At 37.4% G+C, this 21,629-nt stretch overlaps 1 protein-coding gene across 2 annotated transcripts in view; it reads left to right on the forward strand.

The window, feature by feature from the left end:
• The window catches only part of CADM2 (cell adhesion molecule 2), a 616,782-nt gene extending 607,809 nt beyond the window's left edge, over positions 1-8,973 (forward strand). For both annotated transcript variants that reach the window (XM_053456894.1, XM_053456895.1), the window contains 2 exons: positions 5,168-5,293; positions 7,523-8,973. In XM_053456894.1, the coding sequence (XP_053312869.1) occupies positions 5,168-5,293; positions 7,523-7,641 (245 nt within the window). In that variant the 3' untranslated portion in view covers positions 7,642-8,973. The remainder of the gene's footprint in view (positions 1-5,167; positions 5,294-7,522) is intronic.
• Positions 8,974-21,629: the final 12,656 nt, after the last annotated feature.

A 21,629-nucleotide genomic window follows, 5' to 3' on the forward strand; every position in this document is an offset into this window, starting at 1 on the left:
TAACGAGCGCTGGGTGAAATATATATTTATATATATTAATAATGGTATATTTTTTTTTAATTGGTTATTTTATTTTTGTGTCCGGGTTCATGTGTGTATGTGTCTGGATTTGTATGTGTGGGATAGAGTGTGTCTGTCTGGGTTTGTATTAGTCTGCCTATGTATGAGTGTGTATATCTGGGTATGTGCGTGACTGTTTGTATTAGTGTCTGTGGGGGGTATGTTAGTGTTTGTGTATGTGTCTGGGTAAGTGTGTTTTGGGGTATGTCCATATGTGTGGATTAGTGTGAGTGAATATGTTAGTTTGAGTGGTTATGTTGAGTGTCTTGTGTGTTAATGTGAGTGTCTGGGCACATTAGTGTGTGGGTATGCGTACATTCGTGTCTGTTAGTGTAGAATGTCTAGCTGCGTTTGTGTCTGGATGTGCGTTAGTGTGGAGTGTCTGTGTGTTTAGTGTGTCTGGATGTGTATGTTAGTGTTCAGTTAGTGTTCAGTGCCTGTGAGTGTGTGTAATTGTGTGTGTCTGGGTGTATTGGTATTTTGACATGCGTGTGCGCTGTGTATCTGTGTGTGTGTTAGTGTGAGTGCTCCTCCCGATGCCATGCTGATTGTTACTGTCAATGAGTAATGACATCAAAATATTTTTCATTGACATCAAACATGTTTATTTGGTATATCTTCCATAACCTAGGTGTTTTTTCAGCTTTTCAGCACCCTGTTACCACTATGGATTATGTGGGGTTAAGCCAATAAATGTATCTGCACAATGTTATGAATCGACCTAATGCATTCTTAAACTAGTAAGTCGACATTCACAATATCTCCCCAAGTTTAGTATTTATTATACTGGACAAGTTCATCTCTTACAGGATAAGGTAAATGGGGTTAGCTTTTCTTTACAATGCATAGTGAAGTCAGGGAAAAGTTCGACTCATCTGCATCTGAGTTAATTTATGCTTATGTGAACACCACACTAGTTTAACAGTTCACTTAAATGAATAGAAATCCCTCATGCAATATATTTTGACGTTTGTTATATGTAAAGATGCTTTCTACTAAAGATTTGTTTTAAAATATATACTCTCAGTAAAATAAAACTTCCTTACATTACATTTAAGCCTCCGACCCCGCAGTTTTAGATTATGGCCTCTTGTTCTAGCATTTCTCCTCTGAAATAAACTTCACTCCTGTATTTGTATTTAAGTTTTTTTAAGTGCTATGTAAGATTGTTTATAAGATCGTCCGTATTTCTAAACATAGTAAAAAATCAGAAAGTAAAGAATCTGTGAAATATATAAGCACAAGTTCTAGGGCACTGTGGCTATACAGAAAAAATAAAAACTTAGCTGAAATACATATTTCTTGCAAACATCTGAGCACTCAAGTCTGATATTTAATTCATGAAGTTTGACACAATTATTAGGACATATATAACAGACTAACGATGTTTATTACCATATTTGAGCAACAGAATTCTTGCAATTATGACAAATACAAGATTCTGCAATTTATTTTTCTTACATATGGCAATTATCCCACGTAATTGTGACTGTCTTGTGATGATAGCAGTCAGTGTAGTACAGAAGAAAGTCAGTGTAGTACAGTTACTTATGCAAACTATCTTATAGAAAGGAATATATATATATATGTATATTTATATATATATATAAATATGTATTTTATATTATTTTATATATGTAATTTTGTAATATCACGCAGAAGCATAATTTAGAAAACATAATAAGTAGTTTATTGTGTTTAATTAGAAATTAAATTCTTGTAAATCTAATAAAACTTTTCATTCAGTCACCCACTTTGTCTTTTATTCATTCCACCTCCTCAAAGGCATAGCATGATTTCCTTGTCAAGTAGAAAGAAAGATGAATTATACAGGGGAAGTAGGATGCTTTTATTTCTCTTTCAGCCTAGCCTGATATCAAAATAAATGTCATTGTTCCAAACTCTTTTTCATAAATTTTATGTAATCATACAATTCTAGTTACTGACTTTCCTTTTTCACTTCAAATTGTTCATTCCTATACATTTGAAATCAATTGTTAGAATTAGTTATATAAGTTGATAAAAATAGAGTAATACCTCCTGGTAATTATGAAATAAAGCTCGATCTAAGGCTTTACCGATAAAAATGTGAATTTAAGATTGGAAACTACACCGGATATACACTCACAACCTATTTTAATGTAAACCTCTTCTTACGCCCTTCTTTCTTCCCTTCTCTTCCCCTTACCCCCACTCTCTCTCCTCCTCTTCCCCTTACCCCCACTCTCTCTCCTCCTCTCTCTCTCAACTCTCCCATCCACGCTTCAGCTAACTTGCTCTCTGTCCCTCACTCTTACTGTCCCTCGCTTACCTCTCTCTCTTAAATGCAGATTGCATTCTCTGTATGAGCTGCTTCTACTACTGCAGGGCCACTAAACATGCATTATGTGACGCCGCTGGGTGCCTATGTTGTAAGAGCACCTGGGTGCTGTATCTCCGGGTCAGCATGCCCCTGTTGTCCAACAGTTATCAGAATAAATTATGGATCCATTCTGGATGCTTGGATTGTTCTCATTTTAATTTGCACCAGTTTGGAAAAAAAGATGAGACTCACCTGTGATTTTATTATGGATACGCTTATATGTTTTTATGTTACATCGTTGCATAAACCTTATTATAAACTGTTAAGCTTTTTTTAATATTTTATGAATAATTTAAAGCACACACAACTAGATATTGGTATTTTTATGGTAACGGATCATTGCCTTTCCTCCATTTTAAGGTTCTGTTTTCCTTAGGGTCCTCATAAAATATAAGTGCAGATAAGTGTTGCATCATGTAAACAGATATAAAAGAAACCTATCCTGCCGTATAGTTTTCCCCCTCACTGTTACCATCTCTTAAAAAATGCATAAAAATGTGTATTCAGATACTATAGTTGGTTTTTCTTCCAAAGTTGTCCTCTATGTATTATATCACAGCAGTCTGACCTCCTACAACCACTCCCATCCCCCATGGCAGGGGTGTCCAACCTGCGGCCCTCCAGCTGCTGCAGGACTACATCTCCCATAATGCTCTTTCAGCTAAGGGGCTGTCTGAGGAGTATGGGAGATGTAGTCCTGCAGCAGCTGGAGGGCCGCAGGTTGGACGCCCCTGAACTACGGGAAACACCTTAATTAATTGGCAGACAGCCAGAGGGATCAAATTAAGAGCAAGAATAAGTTCATGTAGTGCATTTTAGGTATTTAGGAAATATGGGGGGGAAATGTCTAAGTGGAACAGCATCTTTAACTTTCACACATTACGCATGTAAGAAAGGATATAAGTCTGCCAGACAAGGAAAGCCGGCTGTCTATTGTGTTCATAGCAGTTTGATACTTATTGTGTTTTGAAGGAAAAGATAATTCAAAGAACCATCTAGTATCAAAAGACTGCTTGAAGTTCCATGCAAATCATGTAATTTGTCTTACATTAAGTAAATCCAACTTAAAAGCATCATTTTTACATCTTTTTTCCCCTTTTCCTATGTATTAAACCTAATTTAATGTGGTAAGAAAAAGACTGAAGTGGACAATTGCACCTCAGATAAAAGTGATCACATCTTAAGATAACTTTTTGGAAATCTGTCTTTACTGGCAAAAAATCTTTAATGACATAAAATTTCTATACACTAATACATGTATCTCTGATTAATTATTACTGTTTCTAAAAAAAAATGTGCTTAATGTGTGGTGCACTATGACTAAAGCCATCTCCCATCTGCAGATGTGCTGTACATTAAGTATCAAATATATTTATAGTTGTCTTCAGACATGTATGATATTCCTGAACAGCAATTCTACGGTAAATAAATATGGTAGATCGATCTATCTATCTATTTATCTATCTATCTATCTATCTATCTATCTATCTATTTATTTGCCAGGATGTAAATATTATATATATATATATATATATATATATATATATATATATATCTGTCTGTAAAATAAGTCTTTTCTTTTACGCCAGTATTTTCTGTTGACAAGGAATTTGATACAGGTTTAGTCTTTAGCCACAAATGTGTTTTCACAAATTAGGACTTTATAGAAAGTCCACCTTTAATGCAGACCAAAGGGCCCTAGGCTTACATTATGGGCCCATGGCAACATTCCCTTGAGCCCCTTAACAGCCTCCATAGTCTGAAGGTGGAGACCTGTACATCCGCCGGCACAGATCTCCCCACTAGCTCTTCCTCCCTCTCGGCCACCAGCACCAGAACCTGCTGGTGCAGAGATATGACATCATATCCCGATGTCCTGCAGCATGAGGTACGCAGACCACAAAAGAGGAAGCATTATTGAAAAGGTCTGTGCCTTCCGCTGCTCATACCTTCACCATCCATGTACTCCCCGGGCGAGGGAGACCAACAGGCACAAAAATTGTCCTGACTCCCTATACATATACCGGCAACCGTGAGATAGTCTCCTTTGAGATTATACATTTTAGTTTAATTTACAATGTGATCAACATGCCACGCTATTTCATTTTCACTCCGGGAAATAAAAGAATTGTCTTTAATACAGAAAGAAATGACCAGTGCATAATTCTCTTGGCCTTTATTTCTTACTGTGAATATTTCCATTGAAATGATTACTTTCTCAATATTGCACAATATTTTATTAAAAAAGAAATGTACAGAAAAAAAAGTGAAGTTTTTATTACACATTTGTCACTAAAATAATAAGCAGAATGTGGAGAGAACATTTACAGTTTGTTATTATGGATCAACCTCACCTTGTCAAGTGTTAGAGGCAGATGTATTAAATGAAACTACTTTCAGACGTCCTTTCCTTCAGGCAAAGGACTCTATATACATCCAGAATCTGACATTATTTCTGTATATATATATGTGTGTGTGTGTGTATATGTATTTTCCTTTGTGCTATTGTTACAGACCATGTAAAGGGTATATTAGTACCGTAAACCTAGAACTAGATCCTTAAATACATAAAACTCGAAAGGAACGGGAACCATACACCTGACCCTACCCTTAGAGGATTTTCTAGAGTAATTGTATACCCGGTGGTATCTGTATAGATTGTGTATAATTCACTTTTCCTTCTGATACCTGATCCTAATGATAACGAGTGTGTTAATTCATTGCTTTCTTTGTTAAATTCAATAGATCCTAATGCATTGGCTGGACAAGCTGCAACAGACCATGCTCTAATAGGAGGAATAGTAGCTGTAGTCGTATTTGTCACATTGTGTTCCATTATTCTGCTTGGGCGATACTTGGCAAGGCATAAAGGTATGTATTACCAAATATACTGTGTGTGTGTGTATATATATATATATATATATATATATATATATATATATATATATATATATATATATATAAATTTCCTTTTCATATATTTCTGCTGAAATCACACACACTTCATTTGTTTTTCTTATTCATTAAAGGAGAAGTGATAGCCAAGTTATGTTTGAACTGTAAATCCCAGTATGCTCATCTGGCCCATGGCACAAATAGTGTGTTGTAATTTATTATAAAAATGACTGTTCAAGCTACAACTATGTTGTTTTCGTAGATTTTATTTTAAAACAGGCATTTATACAGTGCACTGTATGTTTTGTGGAATTATTAATGCATTTTTTTTAACATACCTGCTAACAAAGATATATATATATTTATATAAATACTATGCAAAGGTTTTAGAGCAGGTCGTACCGTAAAGTAAGAGTGCTTTCAAAAATAGACATGTTTACTTTATTTTTATCCTTTAACAAAATTCAAATTCAGGGCCGGCCTTACGGGTGGCACAGGGCGCCATGGCAGCAGGGGCGCCTGCCCGGGACTTAAATTAAAACATTGTTTTTCTTGTTTTGTTTTTTTAACTTTATTTAACATTCTCCATGTTAAATAAAGTTTTTTTTTAACTTTATTTAACATGAAGGATGTTAAATAAAGTTAAAACAAACAAAAACAACCCCAATGTTTTAATTTAAGTCCCGGGCAGGGACATGCTTCACAGTTGAGCGCCGGAATATGACATCATATTTCGGTGCTTACTGCTTAGCATGAAACGCCGGCACCGCGATGGAGAGTGAGGGGCGCCGAGCAGTTGCTGAAAACTTCACGAGTGACCGCTCGGCGCCCCTCACTCTCCGTGACTCCATCGCGGTGCCGCTGTTTCATGCTGAGCACCGAAATATGATGTCATATTCCGGCGCTCAACTGTGAAGCATGCACCACGGCAGAGCGGGAAGGCGGACGCCTCCCGCTCCCACCGCAGGACTCAACAAGGTAAGTAAGGATAATGAGAAGTAGGGAGAGGGGGAGGGGAAGGCAGTGAGAAGGGGAGGGGGGGCAGTGAGAAGGGGCAGAGGGGGGAGGCAGTGAGATGGGGCAGAGGGGGAGGCAGTGAGATGGGGCAGAGGGGGGAGGCAGTGAGATGGGGCAGAGGGGGGAGGCAGTGAGATGGGGCAGAGGGGGGCAGTGAGAAGGGGCAGAGGTGGGAAAGGCAGTGAGAAGGGACAGAGGTGGTAGATCGTGAGAAGGGGGAGAGGGGATAGATAGTGAGAAAGGGGAGTTTTGTGACAAGATTTTTTTTCCTTTTTTTGCGGGGGGGATGAGGGGGCGCCAGAGGAGTAGTCCGCACAGGGCGCCAGAACACCTATGGCCGGCTCTGCTTGGGAGAGACGTTGCTGATGCAGTGTAACTACCTTGTGTCTTGTTGCTGTTCTCAGTGTTGCCATGGTATATCACTTTTGACATTAAACTGTCTTTGGCAACCTCACCTTGTTAGTGAGTTTGGCTATTCCTCGCCCAGTTTTATTCCTCCTACACACCTAACCATATGCCTACAAAATCCCTGACTTTATGCAAGTGTACCTAGAAGAACTGATGTTGTTTTGAAGGCATGGGTTGGTCATATCCAATATAGATTGATTTAGATTTTTCTTCTGTTCACTCACTTTGTATTTTGTTAAATGATATCATCACTTTAATAACAGAAAGGGCACATGGCGATATAGTTATCACACCTAGATTTCTGTGACTTTTAATGTTAAAAAATTGAATTGCTAGAGCAATGTATGTAATACAAGGTTAATTTGTTTCCTTTAGTATTAACACATATTTAGCAAAATGGATCTTTTAAATTTTAAATGCAAATATTTGTGCAGTTTCTAAACATGCATTGTGTATCAGCATACTTTACAAAATGCATCTGAGTTTCCACATTTAAACTCATTCGTGAGTGATAGAGGTGATTTTAGGTTAAACACAATGCTTTTGTTTGTTTTATTCGTATGCCAATCTGTAAGAAGGAAACTGCAGCTCTTCTGAATTCAGATGCCACATTAAAATAATCGGATGTAGATCAGAATATTTTATATAAATGATATGGTAATATATTGTAAGAAGTTTCGCTCCACATCAATCTCTAAATGAAACAAGTGACAATTGACAAGAAGTGAAATTTCCAACAACCATTTTTTTTTCTTTTTATAATTTTTTTCATCTCTATAGGGACATATTTAACAAATGAAGCTAAAGGAGCGGAAGATGCCCCCGATGCAGACACTGCCATTATCAATGCAGAAGGCAGCCAAGTTAACGCAGAAGAGAAGAAAGAATATTTCATTTAAATGCAAACCTGGTTACTCGGAGTTCTACTTATCAGGCTGACTGCTGGAGAAAACTGGCTATCATCTTTCAGAATTCATTTCGACCATCTTCAGCTACATTTTATTAACTTCTGCTATCAGTAGCTAGCTTGTCCCAACAATCAGCTGTTGACAGCGCCATACTTTAATTGCAGAACGTAATGCAGGACATTTCTTACCGGTTACAATGCCATCATCACTCTGTTAACATTCAGTCTTACAGTGCTTGAATATACAGCCTTAACACGTTTTATCTCTTTTACGCACCATATTTTATTTTTTATGTTTACACAATATTCTTTCAGACTGCCCTCCTATATTGAATCTCCAGCACACCCACATACACACATGTGCAAACATACATGTTCTTACATGTGGTGTGTCCTATTGTCAGTACTACTAGGTATAGAATTGATTAAAACCAGTACTATATTTTATTCCGTTAGACACTTTTGAACAATGTTTTTATACTTATGTATGTGTTGCATATTTGTTGGAGAAGTGTGCACCACAAGAGGTCAGCTCAATTACTTAACTCAAATTGTAAAATATATTCTAGAATATAGAAAATGTTAATTTAACAATATCAAACATTCGGGCCTACTATCTTCATTCTTATAGTAGTAGAATAGCTAAATTAGCACGGAATGCAAATTGGCTGAATTATATTAAAAATCCAATTTTTTAATGAATCAGTCCTTCTGCTTACTATTTTGTTTTAGTTTATTTAGAAAATGTGTTGTTTTATTAAACCATTTTCTGATTGTTTTTTTTTTAATATAATATTATTTATCTTGTCTCCATTGTCCATATTTATTGGATTCCACGGTTCTTTTCTTATACCAGTAGCGTTCAAACATGGTACATAGGCATTTCAGTAAATCTTGTAAATAGTACATGTATTAAATCAATTTGAATATTATTTGATACATATTTAACTTTTTTGGATGTAAGCAAGTCACAAGTACCTATTTTATAATGCCCCTATATCTGTTTAGATATAAACTAAACCAGTATTATGTGTAGATGCCGTGTTTGAATTTCTGTCTGTATGTCCTAGCACTGTCCACAACAAATCTTTTTTCTAGCTCATTCTAGTTTTTATTTGTTCTATAATGGAAGCACAATGTTTAAGGAAAGATTATTTAAACTAACAACCAGTGCAAAGCCTCAGGTTTTCAATTTCAACCACATTTGAGTGATGTTCTAAAATTATTGTTCTACTGCTTAGATTTTAATTTAATTCTTTACCATTATGGGTTTGCCAAAAAACAAAAAACAAAATAAAAAAAATAAGTTTAAAAAAATATATAAGATATGTGTTTTATGTATAAATGGACTAATTCTTTATATTAAATTCCCGTCTATGCATTTTGTGAGGTTTAACTTAATGTCACAGTAAATGATACAGAATTTGATATAGGCATTTAACTTCACAGTGCAAGTTACAGTATCGACTTCTTCATATACCTAAAGCATTACCAAATGTGTGGAATTTAGTGATTGAAATTTACGCATCTAATTATGAACTTAATATGAAGGACCTGTTTGGGCCATCTGTCTGGTTTGTTGTGACTATAACACATATTAAGGTTTATCAAAATAGCGTATAATTTACAGAGTTCGAATGTTTTTTTTTTAATTATTATTATGGGGTATATTGCTTTTGAGCAAAAGCTGATTTCATTCACAAAAATTGATCTTTTGGTGTTTCTTTTAAACATTTTGTTAAATCATGAGAAATGCGACTAATAAAATGAAATTTTGATGTAAAAACTAAGAAGTAAGAAAAAAAAAAACCCAAACAATATAATTAAAACCTATATTTTGAGGATGAAGAAGTAACTGATGTACCCAACTTCTGATGAAAAAAAATATAGTGGAGGTCTCCTTCTTCAAGTACGGGCTACAGCATATGTGGTGTAGATTTTGGCTACTACTGAAATTATGTGTATTTTTTCTGCTTTCGTAAGATTTGTCTCTTACACAAAAATGAGCAAGTTAATGGGTTGGTATTACGTGTAAATGTCGTGTTTGAACTGCTGTCTTTGCCCTGAAAGACCGGAGTGATGTTTTGATCACAATTGTTGCATATGCAGCGCTTGGTGAACTTCCTTCTCCAAAGCCAGCTTCTGCTCTAAAGTCGTAGACCCCATCTGCTTCATACCAAGTATGAGCTTTCATGCTTAGAAATACAAATCCCTTTAAAATGGCAACTTTTCCATAATCTCCTAGATATTGGACATTCCAGTCTGGGATTTCAACAAGCTAATCAAGCTAAAAATGATTTAAAGCATGACTGCCTATCCAACAAGATTGTCTGCTTTTATTTATATGAAGAACTGGAATAATCGGATAATGGAAGTCTGGGTCATATATATATATATATATAGCAATTTCAACAGTAACTGTGGAAGACTTTCAAGTTGTTTGTTCTGAAACACACCAGAAACAATGGTGATGCCTACCTATTGGGCAGAATTTACCAAGTATAAATAATATGATATGGTTGAGTGTTAACATAGCAAATCATATAAAGTATTACATTTCCACTACGTATGTCTTCAATAATGTGACTGCATGCTTGTTTTTATAATTCACGCCATATGTGAAAAATGCAATAATATGTTAAATATAGTTATGATAGTAAATGAAATCAGAGATACGGTAGCTGCTAATACTAGTGACAGTAAACCACGGTACAGGATTGCGAAATACATCAAATATTCCCAATATGGTTAAGAGACACAGTAAAGGAAAAAATGTCTTTCAATTTCATAACTTAAAACTAGAATTTGAGGCTAAAATCCAATTAATAATTTGCACTTTTTAAATACATAGTATTTTTTTTCCTATTCTGTTGTTTTCGTGCTTTGTAATAAAATCAGATTTAAACTCATTTACAACGATACATGAATTCAAAAATACATAGAATTCCAGGGGCTTAAGCCTATTGTGTATATTTTATACATGGATGCAATGTTAGTGGTGCAGGGCTAGGTAACCTTCCAGGATTTTATAGTTGAAATATATAGTCTTGAAATAAAATTTCCTATTCTACCAAAAGCTTAGGAGAATAAAACATGATGCTCGACGCAGGACGCTGCCACTCCTTACAGAACATGTATCCCAACATTCCCAATGGTGCAATGCTTTACCATCCATCACGAACTTGGGCTTTATTATTTCCTGATATAAATGATATGGTATTTTAATATGCACACAGCATTTGTATCCCCAAATCTCTTATGTTCATTTTTATTCTAACCATTGCTAGTCTGAAAAGTTGTCCCAAAAATGTGCAGGTTCTTCCCCCCCCGAGAAATGACTTAGCTACATAAGTATATACAAATGTTTATATATATATATATATCTATATCTATATATTACTGTGTTCGTCTTAAAGTGCTATAATATTGTAATCCTTGTGGACTGAAAACATTGGTTAATACCTGAAAGATATTCACAGCGGTTTTTACAATGTCATACAAAGATTTGCAATGTAAACTTGTTTTTACACATTACAAAAATGAGTTTGTAAAACTTTTAACTGCATGTTTGTGACAAATGTGGACTGTTAAGCACCATCTGCTTTCTAACAAAATACTTCCATACATATTGGTTGCCTGCAATTTTTTTTTTTTTTTTTTTTTTTACTTATCTAAGCTACACATTTACACCGAAAATAAAAATTATCTACGACAAAACGGATTAATGATACTGATAATAATGGTAAGGCGTTCCAAGCGAATTTACCAAATATATATATTTTTAAATAACACGAATGCTGTAATATATGGCATTATTATTATTGTTATTATTTTTAACAATTATGATTTAGTTTTATCCCATTAAAATGTAAAAAATAAAAAAAAAATTAAAAGCTGCCCTGGCACTTTAGTGGTTATTTTGCCGATTATTATGAGAGCATGCACTAGTAGTGTATGTAGTAAGGAATCGTCTTACTGTAACATATGCCTGCAATGATACCGTTTACAGTGTCTGTTAATCAGTGTTCGGAGGAATATACAATACTTTCTTTTTTTTTTGAAGGACTGAACGTTTATATTTAAAATGATGTCACTAATAATATCGCTTCCTATAAATCTGTTATTTGTCAACATTGCATCAAGGAATCCGCTTAATGAATCTGCTGGGTAGCCGTGTGCTAGATAAAACATATTCGAATTGTATTCTATTACAAATCTTGCACTAAGAGAACATCTCCGATTCATACCTGAAGCAAAAACAAAGCAACTTTTTTTTTTCTTCTTTTTTTCTAAATATGATATGGAATTTAACACCTCATGTATTTTCATTTTAATGTTCAAATAAACGAAATCTCAATGGAAAAGATCATGTGTAATTATGTAATTCTCAAATGTAAAGGATGAAGTTTACTCTGTATACACGTGCTAATGCACGCCTTGTAGTTACATGTTCTTCCATGTAACATAGCAGTTGTAGTGTTAGTGCCACTTATCTGTTACCAAAATGGAAATTACCTGTACATATGCTTCTTTTTTTCCCTGTTAAAGGTGAGATAAGCATCTCTCATGTGAGACATTTCTATTTCTTCAATAAAAATCTAATGAAGTACACTAACATCTCATGTTTAATGGCTGGTGTTCCTTGGATGTTTTCTGAGTATCTCAAGTGGGAAAGAGAAATTGAAATTTAGCATTTGACCGCAGATAAGAACCATTCGTCCTCTCTAGCATGCCCGGAAATATAAAATATTTTGTAGGATCATCACTGTGTGTCTTCTAGTGCACACCTAGAATATCCTCTACATGTACAGTAAAAGACTGGGGATAGATTACACGTGTGTGGCCACATACTGTATACACACAATGGCGTATCTAACTTTGGGGCTGGCATAAGCCTAACCCGGTGCGGTGCCATCCCCTCCGCATCACCTTCCTTGGTGCTACGTGCCAGGATATGCTTTACATTTTAAGGACACGCAGATGGAAGTGAGCTATAGAGGCTACCAGCTGGGGATCAGTGATCTCTTTATTTTAACCGGCCCACTAAACAGTGGTGCACCAGGAAGCCTGATTGCCCAAGAGGACAATATGCCCCCTGTTTTGTGGCAGACAGGCTGCCAACCCCCTAGCCTTGCCGCCCTGGGCCTAAAACACCACTAGATGCAAGTTAAATCCTTATGAATTTGAAGGGTGCGGCCACAGTTATCAAGCAGGCAGGTACACAGTAAAGGACACAAGCGATTAAGGTAAGCGGAAGACATCGTTGGACACTGGCGTAACGGACATATTCCTGTTTTGTATGCATTGGAAACATTCATCTACAGCGATACGAGATTGAAAGAGATTGTGTGTTTGTGTTGGTGTATGACTATGAAACTCCAAACTTTTTGAATATAAAATTATATTTTTGGGATTTAGTTGTAAACTAGGAAATTGGAGGTGTGTTTTGTATTATTTAGAATGTGCTGAAACAATGGTTAGACAAAGAACATTTTAAAGTAGACTCCTTACATTAATAGGCCTTTGAGGAAAACATTGCCTTTACCCATCCAACTTATAATAAAACAATTACAATACTGAAAAACAAAGAAGAACAAGCTTTAGGTAATTTTAATAAATGAATAAAGTTATTCTAAAAGCCATGAAGGTTTCTTTTTAATATTATATATATGTATTTTACTTGAAAAAATTGGAAGCCCCTGTAGTATTTGATCCTAGTTGTAGTTTGCATGTAGAACAAGATTCAGGATAAAATAAGTCAACCGGATTTAAAAGCCCCAATACCTTAGGACTATTACTTGAGGCTAATGTGAATAGGTTAAATGTTTAAAAGATTAAGAAAAACTCTAGAACCTTTAATTATATATATATTTCATATTTTTACACCTGTTATGTTCTCCTAATCTTCATAAGCAATATGGTGCACTTCTCCTTGATGGTTGTTCCATTTACTAATTTTATCTTTTCTTCTCTTTCGTCTGCTTTTATGTTTCTTAGTCACTGAATACCTCTAGTTTTTTTTTTTCAAAGGTTAGATATATTCCAACAAGAGTCCCTTTTGGTACATTTCTTTGATGTCTCAAATGATTTGATCTTTGATCAGATAATGTATCAGCTCGCCTGATATACTGTTTCATTAGTTTCTTGCAAACTTTCCATGTAACTTCCCTTTTTATCTATTGTGTTATAAAATGATTATTTCAATTCCCACTTTTTAATTAAAATTGCATAGGGTAATGCATTTGGATAGATACTGCCCAAAAATAGACTTCAAAATGCCCATTCTGATCAATATGTTATACAGTATACATGCGAGCAATAAAACAACAAAATAGGGATCCATTTTCGTGTTGTTTCATGACAAGAGATATTGCTTATTTAAATATTTTAAGCGAAAGAAAATGAATGTGTTGCTATGGTAGTTCTATTGCTTTTGCAACTCATGCTATGAATGTAATCAGACAATAGACTGACATTCATCCAAAAGAAAGGGTCACTTGTAAACATCTCAAATTACGGAATGAACTACCTTAGCACACAAAACATGGCTTTGTACCAACCTCCTCCGTTGTGCTTAAATGTATCTGTATTTTCTTGTCTTGTGTAGTGATTTTTCATGAAACTAGATTATAGGAACAATAAGATCTTAAACACCTTTGCCCTCCAGGCAGCAGCGTGACTGTATGAGACCCTTATGGATGTATGTACAGCTTTCATATTACTTGAAAACCCCATACACACTATTGTATTGTATCAACTTTTGCCAGGCAGAATAAAATAGGTTTATAAAACCAGCTTTCCAGTCCCTCTCAGTGGGCAGGTAGCTACCTGGTTATGGTTCTATGTAAATACCTGGGAACCCTCATGGTTTGACTCTAAGTCTCAGGGTTTATGCCTGGTTCTCAGGATGAAGGGAAAGATTTTCAAGGTCACGCAGCCTGGACCTGAGTCCTTCCTATTCTACACAGTTCTGATCATATATAATTATTGGCACTTTTGCTACTGGTATGTTTAGGTTGTTAGCTGCTAGAAGGGCCGACCCAAGGCAAAATGCCGCCTGGGGCGAATTTTAAAATGCCGCCCCCCCCCATCTACCCTTTCTCTCCCTCCGTCCCTGCCACCCCCCCCCCTTGTACTTACCTTTCAGCAGTCCTGCGGCGAGTCTCCCTGTTCGGTCTCGGTGCCGGCTTGTAATGCTCAGCATTACAAGCCGGCACCGAGACCGAACAGGGAAACTCACCGCAGAGGAGAAAGAGAGAGAGGCGCCAAGCCGGTACTGACAGCTTGGTAAGCGAAAACCACTCGGCGCCCCTTTCTCTCTCTTTCGCTTTAAAAAAAAAAAAAAAAAAAAAAAGGGCTTGGGGCGGCAAAGTGCTGCCCCTTCAAAAGTGCCGCCTGGAGCGGTTGCCTTACTCGGCTCCATTGTCGGGCCGGCCCTGGCTGCTAGAACGAAAGTGACTCAAGTGGATCTTAAAATAATGACCATTTGGGTAACACACTTGACATGTCGCTACATCGAATATTTACAATGGGCTATTAAAGAGTTAATATTTCTAGGGTCTCAGGGTCAGCTCATTTAGAAAGCTCACAGATATGGATATGAGGCCTTCCACGTTAAAATGAGTTGACAAATCTGAACTACAAGTTGCTACAAGCTACATAAGTGTTAAGCAACATGCGACGTGTGTTATGTCCGTCATGTTTAACTTTAGTAGTATTAGGAGAGAGTGAATGCCATTTCAAATTATTGAAATATATATCAATCATTAGAAAAGGAGCTTAATGTGGAAAAGATAACAAGAGCATGAAAGAATAAATGATAAATAAATGATACCACTAGAATCAGGTACTTTTATCTAGTATGTCTAAGACATTTAATTATAGAGAGCCAGCAGATTCTGTAGTGCCATTACAATAGGAGGATATTAAAAATTAATAATAAGTTTAAAACTGACAACATAGAATTTAACAACACAGGTACAGAAAGAGGCGGGGGGCAGTGGCGTACCTACCGGGGTCGCAGGGGTCGCGGCTGCGACCGGGCCCCGGCGGCAGGGGGGCCCAAGCAAGGGGCCGCACGAAATCGGGCCCCGGCGGCAGAGGGGCCCAAGCGAAGGGGCCGCACGAAATCGGGCCCCGGCGGCAGAGGGGCCCAAGCAAGGGGCCGCACGAAATCGGGCCCCGGCGGCAGAGGGGCCCAAGCGAAGGGGCCGCACGAAATCGGGCTCAGGCGGCAGAGGGGCCCAAGCCAAGGGGCCGCACGATATCGGGCCCCGGCGGCAGAGGGGCCCAAGCCAAGGGGCCGCACGAAATCGGGCCCCGGCGGCAGGGGGGCCCAAGCCAAGGGGCCGCACAAAATCGGGACCCGGTGGAAGGGGGGCCCAAGCCAAGGGGCCGCCCGAAACCGTTTTTGTTTTTTTTTTAAATTAGGCAAGCCGCGCCACGGAGCTGGCGACGGCCGCCTAATCATTGATACAGCGTGAGGGGCGAAAGCTCCGCCCCCTCACGCTCAGAGTACAGGATCACCGGATCACATAGAGCATGAGGGGTGAAAGCTCCGCCCCCTCACACAGACTGCTGGAGCTGGAGCTGGAGTGTCAGTCACGTACATCCAGTTTGAAAGTCTTCATCTATCACGCCATCAGCACTTCATCAGGGCCCCAAAGTGGAAGGAATAGTTAGGTCAGTACAATAATGTATTTTTTAAAAAAATTGTATATGGCATTAAATTATTATTTCATTATTATTTCAATTATAAACATAAAAATAAATATATGTGTGTGTCTGTGGAGGGGGACAAAACGCATAAAGTTTTTTTTCTTAAAAAAAAAATGGAGATTTCTAGATTTATTTTTATATAGACATAATTGTCTAGACACATATATAAATACTTTTATATAGATTAGACACACAAGTTCAGCTCCCCAGCGTCACCTTTGTCCCCATCCAGCCAGGCACAGGATGTGCTGTTTGGGGACAAAGATGGCAAACCCTCCGTGTGTTATCTGGGTGCTGGTCAGGTTCTATGTGGGCAGTGTGGAGGCCAGGGCTGGTTTTGAGGTGTGAGACCTGTGATCTATGCCTATAATTTAGGGGGTTTTAAATATACCTTTAATGCAGAGTTTTTATGTGAATTCTATTTGATCTATATCTGCAATGCTGGGTTTGTGTGTTATTCTGTTGATCTATATCTGCTTGCTATGTTTCCATACATTATTTATGTATTCAAAGAAAAAGGGGCGCATGTACAAAAGGGGCCCTATGTACATGCGCCCCTTTTTCTTTGATTATGCCCTTTGTACATGCGCCGTTTTTTCTTTGATTTCGCCCTATGTACATGCGCCCCTTTTTCTTTGATTATGCCCTTTGTACATGCGCCGCTTTTTCTTTGATTTCGCCCTATGTACATGCGCCCCTTTTTCTTTGATTTCGCCCTATGTACATGCGCCCCTTTTTCTTTGATTATGCCCTTTGTACATGCGCCGCTTTTTCTTTGATTTCGCCCTATGTACATGCGACCCTTTTTCTTTGATTACGTCCGGTCTTGAACATCCTGAGGAGTGTTTTGTCAGGTTGCTGCAGTGCATTGCTTGAGGAGTCTTGTTTATTATTATTTTTACTTTTAATTTTCACTTTTTAATTTGAACACATATCACGTGATAGAGTGATCTATATTTCTTAAGCATCATTTATGTATACCTGTAAATACAGGGTTTTTATGTCTTATTCAGTTGATCTATACATGAACGTACTGTTTACATGTGTTGTTTATTTCATCTATACATGAACTACAGGGAGTAAGCAAGAGAGGTATGGTTTAGTGAATGAGGGACAAGGGGACTCTGGGGAGAGTACCATGGTCAGGGTCAGAAGGAGGGAAGACTGCACCCTAATGTTAGGCATTTTTTTTACTTTCTGTAGGAATAAATAGAACTGTGTAATTTTTATTTATCCAGAGATAAAACGCCATTTCTGAATTTGTAGTCACTTCAGTGGACAAAACATTCTAGGCCCTGAAATCAGTGTGAAGAAAGGTAAAGGTTTTTTGTTATTTACTCTATTTCAATCTGCATATTTTATTAAAAATTATTAGTGGCACTAAATTGTGGCTTCAGATGTGACATGACTTTTTTAGTGTATTGATGTACTCCCAATCCCATCACAAAAGATTCTATCTCATACATCTGCCGAGCTCTGATGTCACCTTTATCTAGCATACATGGATGGTGAGGAGTTAATATTCTCTCTATTCCCTGCTATTTATTTTGGCCTTTTAACACTTTTGTTTCCTGGGATTGTAATGTGGTATTCTGTTATTGTAAATGAACAATTTAATATAGTTTTAAAAAGAATGATTTATAGCTATTTGGATAGTACAAATTGTGGCTCAGATATTGTCAGGGCTGCTTTTTATTCCCTGTCTGGCCCTGCCTCCAGCCACCCAGTGTCACTTCTGTCCCCAATCAGCCCCTCCCAATGTCACCTCTGTCCCCAATCCCAGTCTACAAACAGAGGTGAGTCACTCTTGGGTCAGATGTCCATCTCTGCTTATGATTGGTTAACGCAGCAATCATGCAGGTGAAGTTGTTTTTTTTTCTTATTTCACCCTGCTGCACTGTAAAATGTATATCTGTCCAACTCAACCTATAATCTGTGCATAGAGTTCCTTGCCTGAAGGGCTTGTGTACTATTATCTGTCATATACTTTATTTACAGATAAAACCTATTTTTCAGCAATCATGTCATCCAAAAGTGGTGCTCAGAAACGTAAAAAGGCCAAAGAGGAGCAAATGAAAATTCAGAAACTCCCAAAAATAAGCCACTTCTTTCCCATCCCAAAAACTGTGTCTGAGAGTGCTATAGCTAGTAGTGAGCAAAGTGAACCATCTGTGCAGGAGGAAAGTCCAAATGTCGTCAGTGAGACAGGAGTCAGTGAGGACACTCACTCTACTGAATCTCCACTGGTGGAAGACGACAATCCAGGTGAAGGCTGTAGCACAATGCAAGACCAACCAGTAGGCATCACCACCAATAAAGACATTGATTCAGATTTGGAGAGCAATAGAGCAGCTTCAAGTGGTGGTATAGAGAGTTGTATTGTAGGTGAGAAATATGTGACTGATCGGGGGCATTACCCAGTCACGATAACAGATGCGAATGTTAAAAGGTTTATATTGGCTCATGGCCCATGCAGACCTCCAGGACCTTTCCCGCGGGATAACGATTCCATGAAAAGGTGCTTTTCTGAGCACTATTATGAGCGGGTGACAAAGACAGGGCTTAAACTTTCTGTAATGTGGCTGTGTTACTCTCCAAAACTTAATGCTGTTTATTGTGAACCATGCTGGTTATTTGCAGACCGTAAAAAGGTGGGGTTTGAACCTGCATGGGCAAAAGGGATCCAGAAGTGGCAGAGACTGTCTGCTAAAATTCAGAAGCATGAGTATTCACAAACTCATATTGAAGCTTGTCTAGTATATGACCAGTGGAGGCGGCATAAAACTGTAGATGAGGAAAATGAAAACCAGATAAGACGGGAAAAAAACTTTTGGAGGCAAGTTTTAAGTAGAATTGTTAATGTGACTTTAACAATGGCAATGGCTAATCTGGCCTTCCGTGGTCACAGAGAGCGTTTGGGGGAGGTGAACAATGGCAACTTTCTGACCATTATAGAACTGCTTGCAGAGTATGACCCAGTTTTAAAGGAACTTCTCCAGTTACCCCAGTCTCAAGGTACTGTAAAATACTTAAGTCCTAAAATTCAAAATGAAGTCATAGAAATTCTGTCAAGCAAAGTGCATCAAGAAATTGTTGCTGATATCAAACAAGCACAATTTTTTTCCATAATAATGGATACAACACAGGATATATCTAAAATTGATCAAATGAGTCAGATATTTCGTTATGTTTCTGTGGAAAGGGATAGGAATATGAGAGCTTCTAGCATTACAGTAAAGGAGGCTTTCTTAGGGTTTCATGCCATTGGAGATCAGACGGCAGCAGGCATAGAAAGTGATATTGTTGCCTGCATAGAAAAGAAGGGCCTTGACATATCAAAGTGTCGTGGTCAGGGATATGACGGTGCTGCAAGCATGAGTGGTGTATATTCTGGGGTTCAGGCTCGTATTGCACAGAAAGAAAAAAATGCCCTGTATGTTCACTGTGCAGCACACAACCTTAATTTAGTTATTCAGGATGCTGTTGCTGACATAGAAGAGGTTTCCTCATTCTTTGACATCGTGCAGAGCGTATATATCTTCTTTGGGGAAAGTATACGAAGATGGAACGTTCTGTCATCATTCACTGCTGAGTCCTCCGTCACACTAAAAAGTCTTTGTCCTACACGCTGGTCTTCTAGACATGATTCCCTGCTTGCGTTGCGTTTCCGTTTTCTAGACATCATGCAGGCATTATCAAAAATTATCCTTGTCTCTTCAAAACCAAAAGAGAGAGATTATGCTGCAAGTATAAAGAAAAAAATTGAATCTTTCCAGTTTGTGTTTCTGATTGTCCTGCAAACAAAAATCTTGAACCATGTCAATAGTATTTCAAAAGTCTTGCAATCGACAGACATGGAATTGTCTGGTGCAGTGCAGCTCATTCAGAATGCTGTTACAGCCCTTTCCAACTATAGGAATAATTTTGAAGACGCAAAAGCAGCTGCAATAACACTTGCAGAAAAGTGGGGAATTGAAAAGAAGTTTAAAAATAAGAGAATTAAAAAAGTAAAGTGCCACTTCGATGAGCTTTGCATGGATGAAAGACTAACTGACCCAGAAGAACACTTTAAAACAACTGTTTTTTATAGGTGTTTGGACACAATCTTAAGCCAGCTCTCAAACAGATTTACTGGCATGAATGCAGTCCTTAACAGATTTCAGATAGTTCAGCCCATCATTCTTGCTTCTGAATCTGATGACAATTTGATAATAGCAGCAACAAAACTGCATGAGTTCTACAGTGAGGATATTTCACCAGATTTTCCTGGGCAACTCCTCTCCTTCCGTTCAGCACTTCAGGAAGAGATTCGCAGTTGTTCCACTGTGAAGGGCCTTGCTCACCTCCTGCTTGTTGAAAACAGTGCATTATCTTCTACTCTCCCTGATGTTTGCATAGCTTTGCTGCTGTTCCTCACCCTCCCAGTAACAGTGGCAACTGCTGAAAGGTCATTTTCAAAGCTAAAACTAATTAAAAGTTATTTGAGAAGCACAATGTCTCAGCAAAGACTTTCGGGACTTGCAACGTTAAGCATTGAAAATGAGAGAGCTAGAAGACTGAACATTGACAGCATTGTTGACGACTTTGCAGATGCGAAAGCAAGGCGTCGTCAATTTTAATGAGAGAGTAGTAAGTGTGAAGTTAAATCGCTTGCGTTACAAGTTACGGTTTTAGTTACAAGTTCTACTAACAGGTTTTTTGGTTGAACCTTGCATGCTTGGTTCCAAGTTGAACTAACCAGTTGAGTTGAATGCATGGTTCTTTTTATTCAGTAGTTGTTTTATTAAAGTATGTCAACATTTTGTGTTTTTACAGGTTTTCCATCAAAGAAAGTTAAATGTTTAAGTAGTTAAGTTGAAGTTACCGTTGTTGACCCTGTTGTGAACCCTTTTTTGAAGTTTCTTTGCCGCATTTGAGGAAATTTGAAAATTTGAGTAAGTATTTGTGTGTGTGTATATATATATATATATATATATATATATATATATATATGTACAGTATTTATATTTTCTAAATTGATTTAATCTAATTTCAAATGCCTTTATGCAGAGGAAGTGAGTATCTGCCTTCAATATCCTTTTCACACAGCTATTTAGAGGAATTTTAGTATAATATAACTTTAAGAGCATAAAAAGAGTTTATGGGATCAAAATAAATAGCATACTTTCATAGGTAAATTAGTCATTTGGAAGTGAAGAGGGTTAAATAAGTTGAAATCCAAAAGGAAGTCACTCTACTGTCTAACATTGCCATAATTGCCAT

The sequence above is a fragment of the Spea bombifrons genome, chromosome 2 (assembly GCF_027358695.1).
Source record: "Spea bombifrons isolate aSpeBom1 chromosome 2, aSpeBom1.2.pri, whole genome shotgun sequence".
NCBI lineage: Eukaryota > Metazoa > Chordata > Amphibia > Anura > Pelobatidae > Spea > Spea bombifrons.